Source organism: Galeopterus variegatus, unplaced genomic scaffold (assembly GCF_000696425.1).
Source record: "Galeopterus variegatus unplaced genomic scaffold, G_variegatus-3.0.2 Scaffold1613, whole genome shotgun sequence".
NCBI lineage: Eukaryota > Metazoa > Chordata > Mammalia > Dermoptera > Cynocephalidae > Galeopterus > Galeopterus variegatus.
Window position 1 is genome coordinate 130,930 of NW_007727724.1, and position 21,455 is coordinate 152,384.

Here is a 21,455-nt window from a genome sequence, read left to right on the forward strand (position 1 = left end):
ATGTGAGGAACGTGTATAGGTGAATATTATTTTTCTTTTTTCACAGATTGCAGGTACGGGGATTTGAACCCTTGACTTTGGTGTTATCAGCACTGTGCTCTAACCAAGTGAGGTAACTGGCCCTTGAATACTATTTTTCTTAAATGAGATCTGACTGTACACACCCCTCCCACACATTTTGTATTCTGCCTTTTTTCAGTCAAAATTATAATCCAGATCTCTCTCCATTATCATTAAAAATTCTCCAAAGCATATTAATAGGTCTATAATATACTACCATATGTACAGAATTTAATCACTCTTGGATACTATGGTTCTTTTCCAATTTCAGCATCATAAAAAAATCATATAGATAATTACATTATACAAAAATCTCTGTTGGCATTCCTGATTTTTCCCTCTTAGTACATATTACAAGGTCAGTGAGTCAATTATATTAGAGGTACTTTAAACTTCTGATAACATTACCAATTCAGATCACAGTAGTTTTCATTTTCATATCTTCCTAAATTTGCTGAATTTTTTTATATATAAAGTATATATTACTTTAATAATCCGAAAAAAACAGTTCTTTACATTCCTGCTAGAATAAGCCAGGATTCTGTCCATGGATGCGTAATTTCTTAGCAAGCCCCAGAAATAAGTAAGAGCTCCACTACAAGCATCTCACCATTTAAATGACCACACAACTGACCATACAAACTACTGAAAATTAATTTCCGTAAGACCAACTGAGAAAGAGACTTACTGTGAGTGCTCGCGTGGTTGACGTGATTAGTTCATGAGAAACTGCTGCAACAACTCTTGAAAGGTTGTTTTCCATAGTGACATCTGTTATGCTTGGGAGTAAGTTATAGCCTCTATATATTCTAATAAGAAAAATACACAGACTTAAAATCTACTATTAAAGTGTATATTTTTAAAGATCAAATGGCATTGAAAAGTTTAAGACTACAGGCTAAAAGAAGTTAAAGCAGTCTTGACTGTTAAATTAAAGAAAGACTGGAAATCAGTTTGGACGTTACTCTGTAAAAAGGGCTGAATGCATCGCCCCGCCTCCAGTCGGCCCCAAGCACCTCGGCTGCAGCACTGAGCTACTGCTCTCCTCCCAGCCTCACCACAATCTCCACAGGCTGGAAGCCATCCACTTTTCAAATTTTAAGTTAAAGTTAATGCTTCGTAAAGCTACTCCTGATTTCATGACAAATTCCTTTCTCCACTACTGAGCTCCCACGGCATTTTTTCTGTATTCCATTCATGCCTCATATCCATTTCTAACCCCCATTACAGTTACACATAAATGCTGACTCCCCAACTGTTTCAATGAAGCCACGCAGGGTTACGTTTGATTCACTTTTACATCCTTCACAGTGTCATGTCCAAGAGACACTAAACAACAAAACTAAGAAGAATCTGACTTTTTCTCACTTGTAAGCTAACAGAGTAGGTAGCTCAACAGCAAACATGCAAGAACCAAGTCAACACAGCTGAATGTTAAGAGGCTAGCTCAAATTTGGAACCGGGAAAATTTTCAAAGTAGTAGTTAGTAACCACTCCTTTAATGAAATATTATACTCATCTCTGTTGGCATCTAAACATTCATCTTCTGAAATGACATTTAGAAACAGTAATTTGGTCTAAGCCTGTCAAATTCCTCAATAATGAAATACTCTTACACTGTTTCTGTTTATCTTAAAGGAATATTTATCCTGCATCTTTTCAAAGAGAGAAAACGCCAGTTTTTTTTGTTTGTTTGTTTGTTTGTTTTTCTTTTTAAAGATGACCGGTAAGGGGATCCCAACCCTTGACCTGGTGTTGTCAGCCCCACGCTCCCTGAAGTGAGCCAACCGGCCATCCCTACACAGGAAGCCGAACCTTTGGCCTTGGTGTCATCAGCACCGCACTCTTCCAAGTGAACCATGGGCCAGCCCAGAAAATGCCAGTTCCGAGGTTAAACAACTAAAATTCTGTGAGATGAAAATATTAAGGCAGCCAAGAAATTATCTCCATGTGTTTTTTTAAGCAGTCTTTACATGAGAAAAGATGACATTTATTTAGGAATAATGACTTCAAAATGTGACAAGCTGAGTTCAAATTCAGGAAAAAAGCATCAAGTGACTAAATAGCTTAAAGTCATTTAGTCCAAGTTTTTTAAAAACACTGCCACTCAGCAGAAAAGAGTATCGTATAAAACCAATTTTTGAAATAACATTTAAAAGACAGCTAAAAAGAACAGCACTCTTATTATCACTTCTGCAATCTCTGCAAACTAAAATTCTAAAGAAAATTACGACATCATTAAAGCACTTCTACTCTATTCACTGAGCATCAGATGAGGAGGGGATACGTGTAGCCATTTGGAACTGTGTTCAAAAGCTCTCACCACAAATGTGAGTTGTAATCAATGCAAATCACTGAACTAGTGGGTAACCCTAAGTAGCACCAACACTCTTCAATAGCCCACTCACCTAAAGATCAATGGATGTGATAGAATACCATCTTCTTCAAAGGTAACACAAATGAAGTGAAAATCTTTAATGGTCAAGTTTTCAGATGATATACAAGAGTCATACACAAAAATAAACTGTCAGTATGTGGAATGTAATGAACTCATTAAAAGATTTACAATGTCACCATTATGTGACCGTGGTAGGGCTCAATACAGAGATGGTCAATTTTGAAAAAGATAAATATCCTATCAAAGGAAAATAACCAACTCAAACATCTAAAGCTTTTTTTTCTAGAAAATAAAACATTTTAAATTAAAGCCAAAAGAAAAGCATCAGGAAAGGGCACATGGACACCGCTGGGTCAGTATACCTGGTTATTGTGCTGACAGAGAAGTGAGACGGAGGCTGCGTCTCGTGCATGAGAAGTTTCAGGTAAACACTGCTTTGATCTCTTGCCACAGCCACTACTGGATCAGCCTGTCCTTGGTCACATTTATAAAACAGCTTTGGCACAAGCCTAGATAAAAGTACAGTTGATTTACATGAGAAAGCATATGAAACTTACCTGTGATTCACCACTCTTCTCCCTAAGGTTGTTAAGACTCAACCCCTGTAGTCCACAGACACCTCTTCCCTTTTTCAGAGCTAGCATCTCCAACCTCAGGCCGACACGCCCACTCTGATATAACTAGGTGCTGTACTTTCTTTCTGCCTATCACAGAATTAAGTACCTTTCTCTACACACAATTAAATGCTTTAATTAAAAACCAACCTTGAAAGTTCTCTTTCTAAGCATTTGATCAACACCAACAGAAGCATGAAGCCACTGTTCACAGAGAGTACTGTGTGTGGAGCAGATCTGAATGCCAGCTGCTGTCCTTAAGCATGTTTGCAATTTTGCCTGCAAAACCATCCCATCCACTCCCAGATGGCACAGCTCCAGCTGAGACTCCTCACAAATCTAAACTGAACTCAAAAGCAAGATGTGGGTAACATGCTCCTGAAGGAGCAGAAGGACTCATTTCTGCATTCCATACTCAGTACATATCTTGCCTAAATGTACTCATACTTGCGGAAACAACTATTTTATTTCACTGATTTGCAAACCCCCATATCTTTAACTGAAGTCTCCTCCTCCACAGAGTCTGTCACGAATACAATTTTTTTCTAGGGTGTAAGTTGCTGTCATTTGCAGAAAATGGTAGAGTTCAAAAATCTTTGATCAGGCAAGTCACACAAACCCATTAAGTAAATGAAAAAGTGCACCTCACAAGAAATCAAAGAAATGCAAATTACAACAAAGAAAACTAAAAGGACGTATACCAGATGTAACTTCGGTCTTCTTTCAGCATTTTCATTACAAAGGTTTTTATTTTCATTTTTATATTTTCTCTAATTTTTTTTCAGTAAACATATATCACTTTTAAAACAAGATAAAAGTTATTTAAAAAAAGAAATACCAACTTCTGCCTAAACAACTGACACGTTCTTAACTTTTTTTTGAAATACTGGTTTTAGTGAGAAGAATTAGGCCTAATCTTATTCTGGTAGCGGGAATACTAAAAATCACTGAAAATCCACTTCTAGGTATCTACTCAAGAAAAGTGAAAACATATATGTACATAAAGCCTTGTGGGCAAATACTCACAGCAGCATGATCCGTAACAAAAAGTGAACACAGTAATACCCTCCATCTGATGAATGGATAAATGAAATATGTATTCTTCATATAAGGAAATACTATTCAGTGGTTAAAAGGAACAAACTACTCATACATGCTACAGCATGGATGAACCTCAAAACTAAGTGAAAGAAGCCAGGTGCAAAAGTCCATCTACACTATGATCCCACTGAAATAAAATGTCCAGAAAAGGGAAATCTCCAGAGACAGAAAGTAGATGAGCAGTTGCCTGGGGCTGGGGCTGGCAGTTACTGCAAATGGGCACAAAGGACCTCTCTGGGGTGATGGAAATGTTCTAACATTGGGTTGTGGTGATAGTTACACAACTCAATAAGTTTACTAAAAATCGTTGGATTGTACACTCAAAATGGGTAAATTTCAAAGGATACAAATTGTACCTCAATAAAGCTATTAGAAATTTTTTTTAAAAAATTTGAAAAGCTTGGCCCAGTAACTTAATTTCCAAGAATTAATTTTCAGAAAAAAAATTATATGCAGACATTTATGCACAATAATGTTCACTGCAACATTATTTAAATCAAAGAATACTTAATATTATATTAATATTTATGTAAAAATTCATCAGAACCACATAGTAAAAAAAAAATGGCCTGTTTTACTCTTTTTGTCTTTTTTCGTGACCGGCAACTGATCGCAACCCTCAGTGTCGCACCCGTACCGGACCGGGACCGGCTACGGAATCGCAACCCTCGGTGTTGCTCCCGCACCTCGCTCAGCCAGTGAGCGGCCGGTCTGTATGTGGGATCCGAACCCTCGGCGGGGGCGCCGCCACACTTCCCAAGAGGCGCACTGCAGCATTGCGCCACCAGGCCGGCCCAAAATGGCCTGTTTTAGAAGAGTATTTGATAAAAGGAAAATGCTAATAATATGTTAAGTGAAAATTATCAGATTACAAAATTGCATGTACATTTTGACCCAATTTTGAATAAGAAACTCATACACAGGATATACAGCAATATGTTAACAATGATTATCTCCAAGTGTTAAAATTAAAGGTGATTTTTTTTTTTTTTCTTTTTCGTGCTATTCTCTATATTCCGAAAATCCGACAATGAAAGTACATTACTTTTACAGTGGAAGGTTGGTATTTTGTTGGTTTTTTTCTTTTAATTATCATTGCAGACTCTTATGGTAATGAATAATTTTTTTTGGATAGCTTAGGAGCAGAATGGCTGAAAACGAGCTCAAAAGACTCTGGAATACTGCCCCCTATCCTTTGAGTTCTTCTCTCTCTCCTTTCTCACACCATGAGTACTCCAACCAATAAGGTGAGCAGAGATAAAGCACTGATAAATACCTCATTAAGGACGCAGCAGCAACGTGTCGCACCCTGGGGTCTTCATCCCCAAGCAAATAGATGACAACATTGTTGAGCACCCGGTCTTGCAGTTTTAAAAGCTTTAGAGAGAAGGATAACAAGAACAATCTCTGTATTTGACTAGACTATATGTAAGATATTTTGAGAAGCTAGTGAGAAATAAGTCAAGATTGCTAGTCTTGAATTCATACCATATAATCACAAGCTTCCATGCTATGAACTGTGAAGTACATCTAAAACACAACGAATGCATTCAGAGGAATCGCAGACTGCTAGGAAAGCCCCACCCACAAACACATTAGGGCTTACCCCTGTATGATGAGGAGCCCCTCGATGCATGTTTTCTGCTTTCGCCTCCAAAAAGCTCACCAGCCTAACGAAAGAATGCATTTAACAATGAAATCATTGAGCTAGGCAGCAAACGCTCAATGCCGACCTGCAGGGCTCTGGCAGCTGTGACAGTGAAGAATGCTTGCTCAGGCAGGAGAACCCAGGAGCCTGGGAAGGCTCTCAGAGGCAGCACTTACTCAAAATGATAAAAAAGATTAACGGTTTTAAATAAATAGAACTTACATTCCTCTCACATTTTCGGACTCAATAAGATCGTACTCACTAAATTGTTTTTATTCAAAACAAACTATTTCAAAAGACTCTAAGTGCCCCCACAGAATTAGCTCCAACACATACCATACAAGTAGGTGTGCAGACTGCAAAGCAGTAGAGGTGAGGGGGTCCCCCCAACCCACTGATCAGCTGCTCACCCACCCACGCTCAGTGTCCCTATCCATGAGTAGGTGAGAATAAGCCCTGACTCACAGAGGTGTTCTGAGGATTAAATAAAATAACACAAAAGGTCTCTATGAAGGGTAGATTAAAAAAGAACACCTGGATAATAAAGGTAAATTTCCCTTCTAAAAAATAGTATTGAAAGAAAACATCTCCAACCAAAACTTACTCTTAGAAAACTAAAGTTACAACACATCAAAAGTTACTTTTTAATTACAACAAAATACAAATAAACTCTCTCACCTAAGTTCAGTATAACACAAGTACATTCTTTCTAAACAAGCAGAATTTATATAAGCTAAGTTTTTTTTAAAAGTTCAAGACAAACGTAAAAAAAATTCAGAGCTCTTTTATTCCCACCACCCAGAACTCTTAAGTGACTAAGACTGTTAGAAAAATCCACTCTCTACCTATATTTAAAAATTCTAAGTTGGCTGGCCAGTTAGCTTAGTTGGTTAGAGCACAGTATTATAACACCAAGGTCAAGGGGTTCAGATCACCGTACCGGCCAGCCAAAAAATAAAGAAAGAAAGAAAAGAAAAATTCTAAGTATAGGACAGAGTCTACCAAAAAACCACTGGGCAGGAGAAAATCACTATCAGCTACCTAAACCACTCAGATTTCTGATGGACAGGATACTGGATAACCATCACTAATTGAACCAAGTGACCCCGGGACTTTCAATTCTTGTTCAGACTTCTGAGCTTTAGTTCATTAAACCTAATGAACTTGATTAACTTACCTAAAGTCAATCTCTGCAAGAGTTTCCAAAAGTTCTGTCCTCACCAGCCAGTAGGAACTATTCCTCAGAGCCAGCACATCGACAATCAGCTGCAGGCCTAACTCGCTGTAGCTGCTGCTGCAGAGGCTCATGACACAGTGCTGAAAAGCAAGGCCCGTAGAAGAAGGAAGCAGGTTCAGCCTCACTAAGGAGCCACATCTTGATGGTTTTAGGACATCACTCTGACACACACATCTGTTTTGTGTTTGTTTGTTTGTTTTGACCAATAAGGGGATCACAACTCCTGGCAAGGTGTCGTCCACGCCACGCTCAGCCAGTGAGCACACTGGCCATCCCTATATAGGATCTGAACCTGCGGCCTCGGTGCTAGCAGCACCACACTCTCCCAAGTGAGCCACGGGGCCGGCCCCTGTTTTGTATTATTTTTTTTTTTTTTTTTTTTGGTCTTTTGTCTTTTTTCCGTGTCCGGCAACGGATCGCAACCCTCAGTGTTGCCCCCGTACCGGACCGGGGACCGACAACGGGATTGCAACCCTCGGCGTTGCTCCCGCGCCTCGCTCAACCAGTGAGCGGGAACCGGTCTGTATGTGGGATCCGAACCCTCGGGTGGGAGCGCTGCCGCGCTTCCCAAGCGGCGCACTATCCAGTGCGCCACCGGGCCGGCCCCCCCTGTTTTGTATTTTTAACTGCAACAGCGATCTTGCATTTTTTCCATATCTCTCAGAAATATTTACGGTATATACATACTTTATCTCAGCAAATTCAAGTTTAAAAGTAAATGTGTCCCTTTCACATGACCGACTTTCTTCCTCTCACTTCTGCCTATGTCATAGCCTCAACTCCCAAACAACAATTTTGCGAACATTTATCAGTGGTAAAGAGGGAGACCACGCAACACAGCCCTCCCACCACTCCTGAAATAAATCTCAGAGCCAGGGTGAGGACAGGAACCCCGCCCAGGATCACCCTGCGAATGTCACTGTGTGTTGCGATACACAAGGGACCAGGACAGGACCTCCACTGTATCCCTCCCTACAGCCTCTGGCACACAGGCACCATCGCCCATGTGACTGAGGCATGCTGACTCTAGGCAGCAACGTACAAAGTGCTGACAACACACCTCCTTCTGCTCAAGAAAAGACACAATTGACTGACACTTGGCAAACATTTGGAACTAAAGAAAAAATACTGTCAGGCCATGAAATTTTAAAAAGGGGAGTTATCTTACAAATTTGACAATTACAGGTTGTTTTTGTTTTGATTTTTACCGGTTAATTTTTACTACTGTTGACTGGCTGGTCATAACTTATGGGCCAGTGGACATGTAAAGGTTCAACATGCTATCACTTAAAGAATTGAGGCTATTCCACCTGATACAAAAAACAAAGGCTGATTAAACAGTCCCTAAGGCTCCCTTTATTTAATTCAGCTTTCGATAGGCCTAATACAGGCATTTTTTTTCTATTCAACAAACTTTACACAATGATGGCAAGGTATACTTCTAAAAATATCCTTTAGAAAAAGGTATATTTCAAACAAATATTCTGAGAATTAAAACAAACTAAAGCTTATTAAGTTTAACTTTATTGGCAATGTTTTCTTTCTAAAGCTGAATGATAGATACACATATGTCTATTACTGTTTATAGCTTTAGAATGTGTAGAAATATTTCACGTTAAGCTCAATTCTATTGTGACAATGGTAAAATGTCCACTAATCAAAAGAATGGTTGCCACGAAAAATTATGCTCACCCGCACAGCTGTACAAGCCATCTTGCAAGTAACAGAAGATTCATCCTTCAAAGTTTTCCGCAGCAAAGGAATGCAGTCCACCAGAGAAAATGTATTTCCTTACCAAAAGAACAAGCAACAAACATCTTCATGTAAACTTAAACTTGGGAATGATATATTGAAAAGACATTACTGAAAAATTGGATGTTACCTGTCCGAGTTCTAATGGCGCCCATCCAGTCTCCCACATGGAAGCGGGACCTACTGAGGATGGAGGAGATAAGGGTCCCACAGAGAATGGCAGAGGCTCCTCTGACCTGTGGGTCCCCGTGATCAATGTAGTTCAAGATGTCTGAGACATAATGCTCCTCTGTGGAGACAAATTGCCCAGTCAACGTACAGTTCCCTACCCTCAACTTTCTAACTCAAAACAAAAGCTTAATTCTCAGGAAAGAGAAAAAGAGGTGGGGGGCTGGCCATCCAAATCAAGCAATGACTTGACTACAATAACCCTAAGTGTTTCAGGGTTTAAGGGTTCTAGATTCATCATATTGCTGATATCCCCTCAATACAACAGATTTTCTGTATTATAATTCCAGGTTGTCAGACAATAATCAAAACTCTGATATTTCATTCCAAAGAAAAGATTAGAAAAACTCAAACTACTACACACTTATCTAATGTAAACTCAAAAGCACAAGTTTGCCCTCTTGCCCAAAGAGAGGGAAAGAGAAAGTGGGAGGATCACTGCTAGTACATAATGCATGTGTGTGCAGCAGGAGACCCGGGTCTGCTGTCACCTCGGCGGGTCTCAGTTCCCACCAATCTCTGAATGTGAACACCTGACCTGGCTGAGTGTGACTCGGAGCAATTTTACCTGTGCACGATTTATACTTTGGTATAAATATAATATGTATGTAAACTGGCTCTTATAGTCCCAGATTTCTATTTTTGTGTGTTTCAGCTACAAAGCATCCAAAGGGTGTCCATGAAATTAACAACATTGATATTTACGTGTTTTATGGAGAGCTACGCACAGTTCACACACACTCGAAACACGTTGCTCTAAAACTCAACAGCCAGCACTGTTTGAAATCCTTTTCTAAACAATGATAAAACCTAAGGAAAAAGTTGTGAAGTTGTAACATACCAGGGCATTCTGTGATGTCAAGAGGTACTTTGTACAGTTTGCTGAAGAAAGATTCCGGATGAAGGGCCACAGCTGCTCCAACACAGCTGAGTGCCAGGGCCTTCACACTGACCCTCACATCCCTGTCTGGAACCAGCGCTGCAAAGAGACCACCGGCCACCTTCAGCCTCAAAGCAGCAGACATTTAGCTTTCAAATACATAAAACTAGACCAAGTAAACTACATGTCCCATCCCTTCCTCCCTTCTCCCATCAGTCAGTGAAAACCAGAGCTCACCCCATGTTCTACTCCTTCTGTTATAACAACAAGACAAAAACTGGGCACCAACTTGACCTCTGAAACCTAAAGTTACTCTCTTCAACTCTGCACCTGTCCTTCTATACTTACCATTTTTTTCCCCAGTTAGCAAAAATGAAGCAGATAAAAGGCGGACACAATGGACAAGAGGTGCAGAATCATCATCAGTGGACTGCCCTATGTCTCCTCTGATACGGCAAGGCTAAGACAGAGAAACTGACACTTATTTGTCATATAAGCAAAGAACCCATACATTCTTTTGTTAGTTCATTCAACAAATATTTCTAGAGCAGCAATTATACTGGGTACTGATGACACAGAGATGCCTCTTTGCCCATATACATGCCTGACCTCACAGAGACCGTGGCACAGAAGAAACAGACAAAAGGCAGTATGACACAGGGTGACAGGACTGTGGCAGGGGACGAGCTCAGCATGCAGGGAGGGCACACTGGATAGGAAGGCAGCTGAGACAAGGTTCAGGGAAGTAAAGCACAAGCCATCTTCCACAGAACAAGAAGAAACTATTTGGGCAAAGGCAAGAGTCTGGGGGAAGCCCAAGGCAAGAGGGAGTAGGCCAGGTACAATGAGGGCCTGGAAGGAACTGAGGTTGCAATTCTGATTCATGGGACTATGAAATAAAATTGACTGGGAAGACAGTACGCTTACATGTAAAAAGGCAAACAATATAAAGAGAGATTTTTAAAACAGTTCAACAGAATAAAAACAAGAAATGTTGCAAGGCCATGCACAACCATCAAATGAATGGTCCAAAATATCAGACAAGGCAGCATTCTGAACAGGACAGATCTGTCTGGGGAGGACTCTCAAAGGAGGCAGAACTCAGGCAATGCTTGGGCAGCTCCTGAACAGGCAGAGAAGAGTTTTGAGAAAGCCTGAGAAGAGATCAAGATTCAAACGGGAAATAAAAAAGCTCAGAGATGAGAAAGCAAAAAATAAAGTAGACAGTAGCCAGGGTGATTTTAAAACCTCATAGGAACTCAGAAATGCTGAGATGTCCCATGCCCAAATACCTCACCTTGTTTCCTTGATCACCTGGTTCAGCAGCTTCATCTCTTGATACAAATTTATCTATACTGCTGTCAGAAGGCTGCCTGCTATGACCCATGTTTTTCAACAAATGTGCTTGTTGAAGGGCTACAAAAACAGAGAAATAGAGATTAAATGACAAGTTTCTAATTTAAAACACAAACATAACCAGAAAGTATAGGATTTAGATCAAGAAAAAGTATGATCATTCCTCAGTCACCTTCATCTGCTATTTATAATTCAGAAAACAAACATATCAAAAGATTTCTTCTTGAAAGCGAAGATAAAATTAAGATGTCCAAGGCTCACAAGACAATTGTGCAGTGCACCTGAAATCAACGTACCAACTAAAGAGTTTTCAAAAGGTTCCGAGGCTTCATCGGGAGGAAGACCTGCGACCTCCTCATCTTCATCGTGCGGCTGTCCAGTCTGCGAGCCTGAGTACTGGCTATCAGCACCATCTAACACCTATGTGGTTCAAGGAGAGCTGTGAGGGTTCTGAAGTTTGATCACCAAGGGACAAGTCCTCCAACACAGTGCGGTAAAGGCAAAGCTACAAATACCATGGAGGATATTTTATATACAAAACACACAGGTCATTTATTCAAATGCACATACCGCATGTGTAGAAACTGCCAAAAGCTTACTGATCACACATCACTACATTATGAAAAACTTATAATTTTTTCTAAAAATTCTAAAGCAATTCCAATCCAGAAATTTCTCTTATTGATACATAAAAGGAAAAAGCTCCCCAAAAATCTTTGTCTTCACAAACAAATTTTACAGTAAGTTAGAAATGAGGACAACTTTTAGATAAAAACCTAACAACAGGTTATCTCCTAAACTGCTAAGGCTGACTCCACTACATTTTGGGCAGTGTTTCACATGTTTAGCCATAAGCTTGGGTCATGATTGCACACCGCAAAATGTTTCACATCCACTTGAAATCTCCTGTGTAATTTACCTGAACAACTGAGCAATGGATTCTTAAACCACTAGCAAATTATTACTGAAATATTTCTATTGCAATATAATTTTTAAAAATCATTCCAAACTTCTCCTCCAACTCCTTACCTCCAGAGGGTTTATAAAAAATTTTTTTTGCTGTTCAACAGGTTAAGATGACAAGTCCCACCATAATAATAAACAACATTTACTGACTACCTTATTACAACACGCAGGATCGTTAAGTGTTTACACATAGTACCTCCTTTAATATTCACAGCAGTCTTATGACACAAGTACTGCTAACATCCTCATTTTCATGGATGAGAAAACTGAGACAGAAGTGGGATATGACTGCTCCAGATTACACAGCTAGTAAATAGCAGAGCCAAAATCCTCATCTTGGGAGGCTCCCCCAGCCAAACCTTTCACCATCGTACTGAGCTGTCTCTCCTAAGGATGTTCCTGCTCCCCTCCACTTGGCTTATTTTTCTCTGCAGCATTTATCAACATCGGACTATGTTTGTATCTACTTGATTTGATTACTGGATTATCCTATGTCCTGTACACACATGCACACACTCCAGAAGATGGGCAGCAAACTACAACCTGTGGGCCAAACCCGGCCCTCTGCCTATTCTATAAAAAAAGTTTTAAGGGAACACGGTCTTGCTCATTCATTTACATACTCTCTGTGGCTCCTTTCACACTATAACAGCAGAGATGGGACCATACAGTCCACAAATATTGTATGATTCCACTTATACGAGGGCCCTACAGTAGTCAAATTAATAGAGACACAGAGTAGAAAGGTGGTTGCCAGGGGCTGGGGGAGGGAGGAATGGAAAGTATTGTTTAATGAACACAGTTTCAGTTTTACAAGATGAAGAGAGTTATGGAGATGACTGTAGTGATAGTTGCACGACATTACTTAAACGTATTTAATACCACTGAACTGTACACTTAAAAATGGTTAAGATGGTAAATTTTATGTTATGTATATTTTACAACAATAGCAAAAACTTTTTAAAATGGGGTATAAAATTCAGTACGTACTGGTACCAAATTTTTTAAGTAGACTATCTTTGAGGCATTCCTTGCCTGCTAACTCATCGATATTAGAGGTACTTAAATCCACGCTACTATAAAATGGGGTATGCTGCAAAAGTTTTTGAAAAGTCAAAAAGTGCTCAAAATAATGCACAGTATTAATGTTATTAATCACATTTCATTAAGCCCACAGACCTTTTAATAATGGGTTCCTTAAGACTTTTTAAAAATAATTATTTAACCAGGGCCCAACAAGGTCATAAATTACAGTTATGAACTATAATCAACTAATCCGATCTCTGACCTCCGTGTCCAACATGAAAGACACTGAGCTGTTTCCTACAGTGAAGGTACCAGACGAGGCCAAGCCCTGCCTCAACAGACTGAGCTGGTGACTTCCACTCTGTTATCAGTGGGTCAGACAGAAAGAGAAGAATAAGCAGAAGGTCCAGGTCTGGGCCTCCAGGAAGAACTCAGAAAGACTACAGGCCCCACTGACCACTTACAATTTCCGAACTGTCTGAAGGGGTCACAGCTGAATCAGGCCCTTCAGTGGTGGTCTGGGAGCTATCGCTGATGGGCGAAGAGGCCTGGGTCCCATCGTTCAGGTCCATGGCAGGGTCAGACGGGACAGCGCTGATTTGGCTAGAACTATGGCTCAAGATATCCTCCTCGTCCCCATCGGTGGCTGCACTCGACAAGTCACAGCCAGCCAGATCCACCGAGTCTGCCTGCAACGTGTGCTGTGACCGTGGCTGCTCAGTTATGATGTCGTGATCCGCAGACCCAGCAGTGGAGACTCCCGGAGAAGCAGCCAGCTCTCCACTGATCTCACCCTTCACTGAGGCTGAAGACACAGAAACACTCATTAGCCAAATGACCAGATAAACCATTCAACAGGGAATGAGAGGTTTGAAAATAACAAAAGTTCACTGTCATCAGATGTTTAAACTGCAAAACATCCTGAAATACAGTGAAAACAAGAACTAGTAAACGTCAAAGGCAGGAGAGCAATGCCTCCTTCAAACATTATTCAAATTGCTAACTACAGTACTCATATTAATAAAGATACATACCGGCCAGCTGCCAAAAAATAAAATAAAATAAGGATAATCGGCACATTTTTTTTTATATGCTATGATTACTCTCAAATGGTTTTTTACCATAAAAACTGAAGTTCAAATTCTTAAGCCACTACTCTAGCCTCAGCTGGAGCAACACATAAAGACGTTTGCAATGCAGAGGAGCCAGGTCAGGGGCATGAGGATCAGTGGTAACAAATGCCCAGGTCCTCTAAGCAAGCAGCAGTCAGAAAAGACAGTAAATTCCATGTCTCTGTGACAGCTGCTTGCCTCTTCCAAGCACTGTTCAAAATCTCTAATACTGTCCTATTTTCCTGTGGGACAAATTTATACCACATTTTCGTACTTTAGTCTTTAAATTCCCATTTATAAACAAAAAACATCACATGAAAATCACTACAAAAAGACCAGTACAGGCTGCTGGCACGGGCCCCTCTAGGGCAGCTGGGTTGGTGAGCACTTTAGCTTCATGCTACTCTGGGAGTGGTGATTTTCTGTGGTGCTAACTTTTTATTTTCGTAATTAGGAAAAAGTTTTTATTTTTATATTGTAAAATAAATGAGTAAATAATTACCACTGGAATTATTCACATTTTCCTTCTAACATGTTTTATCCTTATTTGCAGTTATTTTAAAATATTCTTTTGGATAGGATTATACTACCAAAACCACCCTTACTTAATCCAGTTATTAGTGTCTTAAATTAATACTCATCTTTTATAAAGCACACAAAGAATTTAATTAACTACATGGAAACAAAGGAAGATTCTTTCAAGTTAAATCATCCATAGCCAATTTCTCATCCCATTCCCTCCACCACGACCATCCAATTCACGACACTTTTCTTTTTTTCTTAAAAGAAAATGCAATTATATTAATATTTATTTTTTACATTCTATGATGTTGTTGCAGAGCAGTTGGAAGGGAGGGGGAGAGGGGAAAGGGGAAGGAAATGGGATGGAGGAAGGAGAAGGGGTGGGATTGAGGACTGTGGCACCCTCCTCATTCCCACAAGGGAGACCAGGGGGCTTCCAGCGGTGGCTTGTCATTGCCAGGGTGGGTGCAGATGTCAGGGGGGTGTGGCAAAAGCCCTCGCCCCCCCCCCCACCAGCCCTGCTCTGGAGAGCCCAGGTCGCTTCCTGCTGCTGCTCCAATTCACGAGACTTTTCTACCCACCATCCCCTATGCAAAAAGACTCATGCTCAGGGAGTATAAACCTAACATTAAAACAGCCTAAACCACCAAAAACAGCAAATATGTGATATGCACACACAGACGCACATTTCAAAGTAAACATTATAACAAAAGCCCTAATTATCCATCATTTGGGCAAGCTGGCTGCACTGCTGCCCCCAGGAGCACTGTTGCGGAGGTGCAGTGGGTGGGGCAGGAGTGCCAGCCACTAACGAGAACTACCTGCAAAGGCTGAGCTGCTGACGTCTGACCTCGACTCAGAGTCATCGTCCAAGGCTTCTTCTTCTCCTAAGAGCACTTTGCCTAGTAAATAATGCAGCAAAATTACTTTTAAGTTTGCTAAAAATAAGGACTTTAAAAATCAAATAAATGCACATTCTAAACTGAAAGTCATAAGCATATTTAATTTACCCTCATATATAGTTATCATCACATATAAGTATTTTTATACCTCTAGAGTGTTAAACACAAGGAATGCAGAGATATTATGTTTTAAACACTATTAAAATTGATAAAAAATTTAAAAGCAATGACTCAAACTGCACCACAAAATATTTTATTTATTTATTTTTTTTTAAAGCTTTTTGTCTTTTTTCATGTCCAGCAACGGACCGCAACCCTCAGTGTCGCCCCGTACCGGACCGGGACCGGCAACAGGATCGCAACCCTCGGTGCTGCGCCTGCCCCTCGCTCAGCCAGTGAGCGGGAACCGGTCTGTATGTGGGATCCGAACCCTCGGCGGGAGCGCCACCACGCTCCCAAGTGGCGCACTGTAGCAGTGCGCCACCGGGCCGGCCCTGCACCACAAAATATTTTAATAATTATCAATATTTATTGATTTAGATTATTACTACTGTTTAATAATTTACATTACTCTTTAATCTTTTTTTTTTTTTCTTTTTGTCTTTTTTCATGACCGGCAACGGATCGCAACCCTCAGTGTCACGCCCGTACCAGACCGGGACCAGCAATAGGATCGCAACCCTCGGTGTTGCGCCCGCACCTCGCTCAGCCAGTGAGCAGCCGGTCTGTATGTGGGATCCGACACCGAGGGTTGCGATCCCGTTACCGGTCACGAAAAAAGACAAAAAGGAAAAAAAAAATTATAGAAACCAAAAGTCAATATGATTTAACTGGACTCATTAAATCATTATGGCAACATTACATATGAATGTCATTAAATGATACTACATAATTAATTGACAATCTCCCTCCAATTTCTAATATGCTGGTCTTCTTCAAAGAAGAGGTCAGAAGTATAATAATTTCTATAAACTCATAGTATGCAACAATAAAGGCACAAAAAACTTAGCAAAGGAAACCCAAAATCTAGATGAAATTAACACAGCAACTTGACATATCGACTAAATAAGAGTCCTTTATTACAGAGCAAGTTATTTATGTTGAGAAAGGAAACAAAATTTCAAAATGGTAAAATCGGATCTTAATGAAAGCAGTTTCTACCCTCTAAATCAGTGGTTTGCAAATATATTCCACAAAGCCCTCCCCAGGGTAAGTTCCTCAAAAGTACAGGGGCAGGGCTGTTCCTGGAGAAAAGACTCCAGGCCACCACCACCTCTCACCCAAATCCTACACCAACACAACAACTCTGCTTTTATCTATCTTTTGTACTTGGACAGTGTTGCCAGATTTCACTTGAAAAAAAATATTCCACAGCTACAACAAAAAAGTTTGAAAACCACAGCTCTAAATGAAAAGTTTTTTTTTCCTTTTTGTCTGTTTTACTGACCGGTAACGGGATCGCAACCCTCAGTGTCGCGCCCGTACCGGGGACCGGCAACGGGATAGCAACCCTCGGTGTTGCGCCCGCACCGCGCTCAACCAGTGAGTGGGAACCGGTCTCCACATGGGATCCGAACCGTTGGTGGGAGTGCCGCCACGCTCCCAAGTGGCGCACTCTCCAGTGCGCCACCGGGCCGGCCCCCCAAAAATTTTTTTTAAAGATTGAGTATATATGGGCTGGCCCCGTGGCGCACTCGGGAGAGTGCGGCACTAGGAGCACAGTGGCGCTCCCGCCACGGGTTTGGATCCTATATAGGGATGGCCGGTGTGCTCACTAGCTGAGCGCAGTGCGGGTGACACCAAGCCAAGGGTTGCGATCCCCTTACTGGTCACAAAAAGGACAAAAAAAAAAAAAAGACTGAGTATATATCGCATGTCCTAGCCAGAAGAATACAAAACAACTCTTCTCAACAATGTGAATCAGTCATCTTTTTCACTGTCACTGGAAAAAGTGAGTAAGAGACAAATGAGTATCAGTGTGACTCAGTCATGTGTTCAAGAATCTCTCCTAATTCAAAAACGTAGAAGTTAACTTTTCCTAGAATCCTTTTGGCTTTTAAACTATCTCAATGTCTCACTAAAACCTCAGACTTAATTGAGTATCCCACACTACATGATGGTCCAAATAACACTGACTCCAAGTTCTTCTAGGAAATGTTTACCTAATTCAGTGGAGGCTACAATGTTATTCCTGTTAGGATACCATTCAGTCCTGCAAATAGTATCAGGCATTAGGCACTCAATTAAATACCCAAAGCGTAACACAAAAAGGATTAGTCTTTTAAGATTTCAAAATAGAAAATGACAGCAATTTTTCTTATGGAAATCCATACTGGAAAAGAAAATAATTGGTATGGCAAAGTGATAATGCGTACCCAAACTATCAGATTAAAACAGAAACACGATGATTTAACAAAAACTGATTATACCAGAACACTTTGATAGTAAGAGTTAATATGGCTGAAAAATGATAACCAGGCCCAAATTAAAATAATTAAACAAACAAAAGAAGCTACTTAATAATATTCCTAACTAATACTAAACAAAATCCGTTGGGAAGGTAAGTCTCCTTTGTAAAATAGAACCACTCCCAATAGCTCACATATTTATCATCTATAGTTGCTTTCCTGCCACAGGACAGAGTTGAATAGCTGCAAAAGAGACTGTGACACTAAAAGGCTGAAATATTTATTTTCTGGCCCCTTACAGTAAAAGGTTTCTGACCCCTTACCTAAAGAATTAAAAATTTAGGACAAAGCAATTCTGATACAGAAGCAATTTTTAAAACCACCCAACAGAACTCTACTTAGGTCTGGTTATCAGATTCCAGCAACATTTACACACAGAATCACTCTACGGAGAAGAGATAATAGACACAGAATCCAATGCATTAAGGAAATACAGAAAAATCGTTAAAATTTTCACAAGACTCTGATTCCTGAAATAATCACCTTTTTGTTTCCTTGAAAGGACAGGGCTGCATGAGGAACCCCCTCCAGCTGTAAATCACAGAAAGTGACAGATAAAAGTAAAGTAACAAGCTACTAAAATCTAGAAGAAATTAAAAAATCTTCAAAAAGCTTGATTCAACTTTAAAACGAGGGGAAATGTGAACATCTCCGTATTTCCATAGGAAATGCCTAAACACCACAGTTCAACAATTGAATTTCAATATGAAAATTACATTAACACTCTAATATACAGTTCTAAAGATATGACCTAAAATGTTAAAAGAACTAAAATAAATTACATTTAAAAAGCCAAATTAAAAATATTAGAAATATCAGATCATTTGGTCAACTAATAGTCAGGTATAAATTTTCAGCAGAAACAACCATTAGAAATGACTATTTCTACTAGTTATTTGTAAGACATGCATTCCATGGAAAAAAGAATTCTTCAGTGCAAAGGACAGTGAACAGGCATATTAACATTTTCTGCTCATGGTTTGGGCAAACAATTCTGTTCACACAAGGCAGTAATTTAGACTTCCAGGCAAATTCTCTCTAGTTTGTCAAAGCTGTGAGCAGAGGCCACACCATAGACACACTGCACTCAGTCACCCACACCGCAGTGGCCTAGGGCAGGCCCAGAGTCAGCAAAAGCTTATCAAAAGCCTGCTGCGAGCCAGACCTGTCTACGGGCTGGAGTTCAGGGACTGTCATCTATTCCTGCTCCCAAGCGCAACTCTTGGGCCTAGAGACAGGGCCCCCTGAACTCTAGGGCAGCATCCCATCATGGAATGAAGGCCCAACCCCCAAGAGAATGGAGAAAAAGAACAGAAACTGGACAGCAAAGGTGGTGGGTACAGCTGGGAATGTAAGGGATTTTCTAAACTCAGGGCAGGAAAAAAGGACCCAGGGGCAAAAAGGAACTCTAAAATCCCTATGAAGACTTGCAGATACCACCTCTGGCAAATTACTGCGACATCCCAGAAATGTCTGCCCTAATGTTTTCATTCTGCAACACCTGAAATGCCACGTGGAGGCAGCCAAGTCAGGGAGAGTGAATCAGGAACCTGGGCTTTAAATGTTGGCCTCATTCTACCACCTAACTTCTAAACTTTAGTGCTACTATATTTTAAAATAAGGATGATACCTACATTACAAGTTTTGCAAGGAATTAAAATGTGGATTGCTTGGCACAGTGCAGGGCCTATGACTAGTACAGAGTAACCAGTATTACTGCACAGTTAACTATAAGAACAGACCTTACTAATAACTTACCTATGAGTTCCACAATACTCCCACTACGACTTCGGCCACTGGACTCATCTTTAGCCACCGCCAGCTGCCCAATCCCACCTGTCGTGGTCAGAGCTTGCAGGAGCTCAGGCGGGGGGGTCCTAAAGAGCTGCTGCAGGAGTTCAAGGGCTCCCGTCACGACGTTGTGGTCCTGGTGCTGTGTATGACGCAAGGTCAGGTCATAAACCTAGAGACACAGAAACGCAGGTGTTCTGATCATGGTTTTTTTATTTTTATTTTATTATTATTATTTTTTTGACCGGTAAGGGGATCGCAACCCTTGGCTCAGTGTCGTCCGCACCACGCTCAGCCAGTGAGCAAACTGGCCATCCCTACATAGGATCCGAACCTGCGGCCTCGGTGCTACCAGCACCGTACTCTCCCGAGTGAACCATGGGGCTGGCCCTGGTCGTGGTTTTTTAAATGTGTCCTAGGATTTACTTTTTTTGTTTTTTATCAGTTTATGCCTTAATTTTTCCCCCTAAAAATTTCTCTATCATTTCTATCAGTGTAATCATTAGTTTCCATGTTGTTTTCTAAATTCCCATGCTCTTTTCATTGTTATATCAATTCCTTAAAAATAAAATGTGTCCACTAGAGCAGTAGCATGTTAAATAAGATCTCCATTCACCAAAACAGGTGACTGGAAAAGGGAATGTGAAGCCCAACACACTCGCCGGCTGGGGTGGAGTCAGTTCAACACACACTTAATACCCAGAAAATATTTAATAATTATTGTCCCCACTGAGAAAGACTTGCCAAATATTATAAAGGCATTATGTCAAATTTTATTAGTGTTTTTAATACCATATAACATTATATGAACGTAATTTATTCTTTTGCCTTTTAATTAGAGTTGCCAAGTAAAATATAAGGTAACCAGTTAGATGTGAATTTCAGATAAGTAACAAATGACTTTGTATCGGTATATCCCATGTAATCGATACTTATACCACAAAATTACTCATTTTTATCTGAAATTCAAATTTCACTGGCATCCTATAATTGCTCAGTTTGACAACCCAAAAATAATACATTTAAAAAAAGAATCCGTGTAGAAGAGTATAAGATAAAAAGTAAAAGTCTCACTCAGGCAGTTACCTTTAATCATTTGTTTTTAGTTCTTCTTCTTCTTTTTTTTTTTTTGTCTTTTGTCGTGACCGGCAACGGATCGCAACCCTCAGTGTTGCGCCCGTACTGGACCAGGACCGGCCACGGGATCGCAACCCTCGGTGTTGCTCCCGTCCCCCCTCGCTCAGCCAGTGAGCGGCCAGTCTGTATGTGGGATCCGAACCCTCGGCAGGAGCGCCACTGCGCTTCCCAAGCGGCGCACTATAGCAGTGCGCCACCGGGCCAGCCCCCCCCCCCCCTTTTTTTTTTTTTTTTTTTTTTTTTTTTTTTTTTTTTTT

The 21,455-nt window shown here is 40.5% G+C and overlaps 1 protein-coding gene across 3 annotated transcripts in view; it reads right to left on the bottom strand.

The window, feature by feature from the left end:
* HTT (huntingtin) overlaps positions 1–21,455 on the bottom strand; it is a 118,699-nt gene that overhangs the window by 81,716 nt on the left and 15,528 nt on the right. For 2 of the 3 annotated variants that reach the window (XM_008577972.1, XM_008577973.1), the window contains exons 7-21: positions 20,029–20,233; positions 18,754–18,801; positions 15,722–15,802; positions 13,731–14,071; positions 11,571–11,694; positions 11,216–11,334; positions 10,267–10,378; positions 9,880–10,017; positions 8,941–9,099; positions 8,751–8,848; positions 6,999–7,138; positions 5,780–5,843; positions 5,450–5,550; positions 2,821–2,967; positions 749–869 (exon numbers count right to left, since the gene is read on the bottom strand). In XM_008577972.1, the coding sequence (XP_008576194.1) occupies positions 749–869; positions 2,821–2,967; positions 5,450–5,550; positions 5,780–5,843; positions 6,999–7,138; positions 8,751–8,848; positions 8,941–9,099; positions 9,880–10,017; positions 10,267–10,378; positions 11,216–11,334; positions 11,571–11,694; positions 13,731–14,071; positions 15,722–15,802; positions 18,754–18,801; positions 20,029–20,233 (1,998 nt within the window). The remainder of the gene's footprint in view (positions 1–748; positions 870–2,820; positions 2,968–5,449; positions 5,551–5,779; positions 5,844–6,998; positions 7,139–8,750; positions 8,849–8,940; positions 9,100–9,879; positions 10,018–10,266; positions 10,379–11,215; positions 11,335–11,570; positions 11,695–13,730; positions 14,072–15,721; positions 15,803–18,753; positions 18,802–20,028; positions 20,234–21,455) is intronic. The other variant, XM_008577971.1, reaches the window with a different exon arrangement.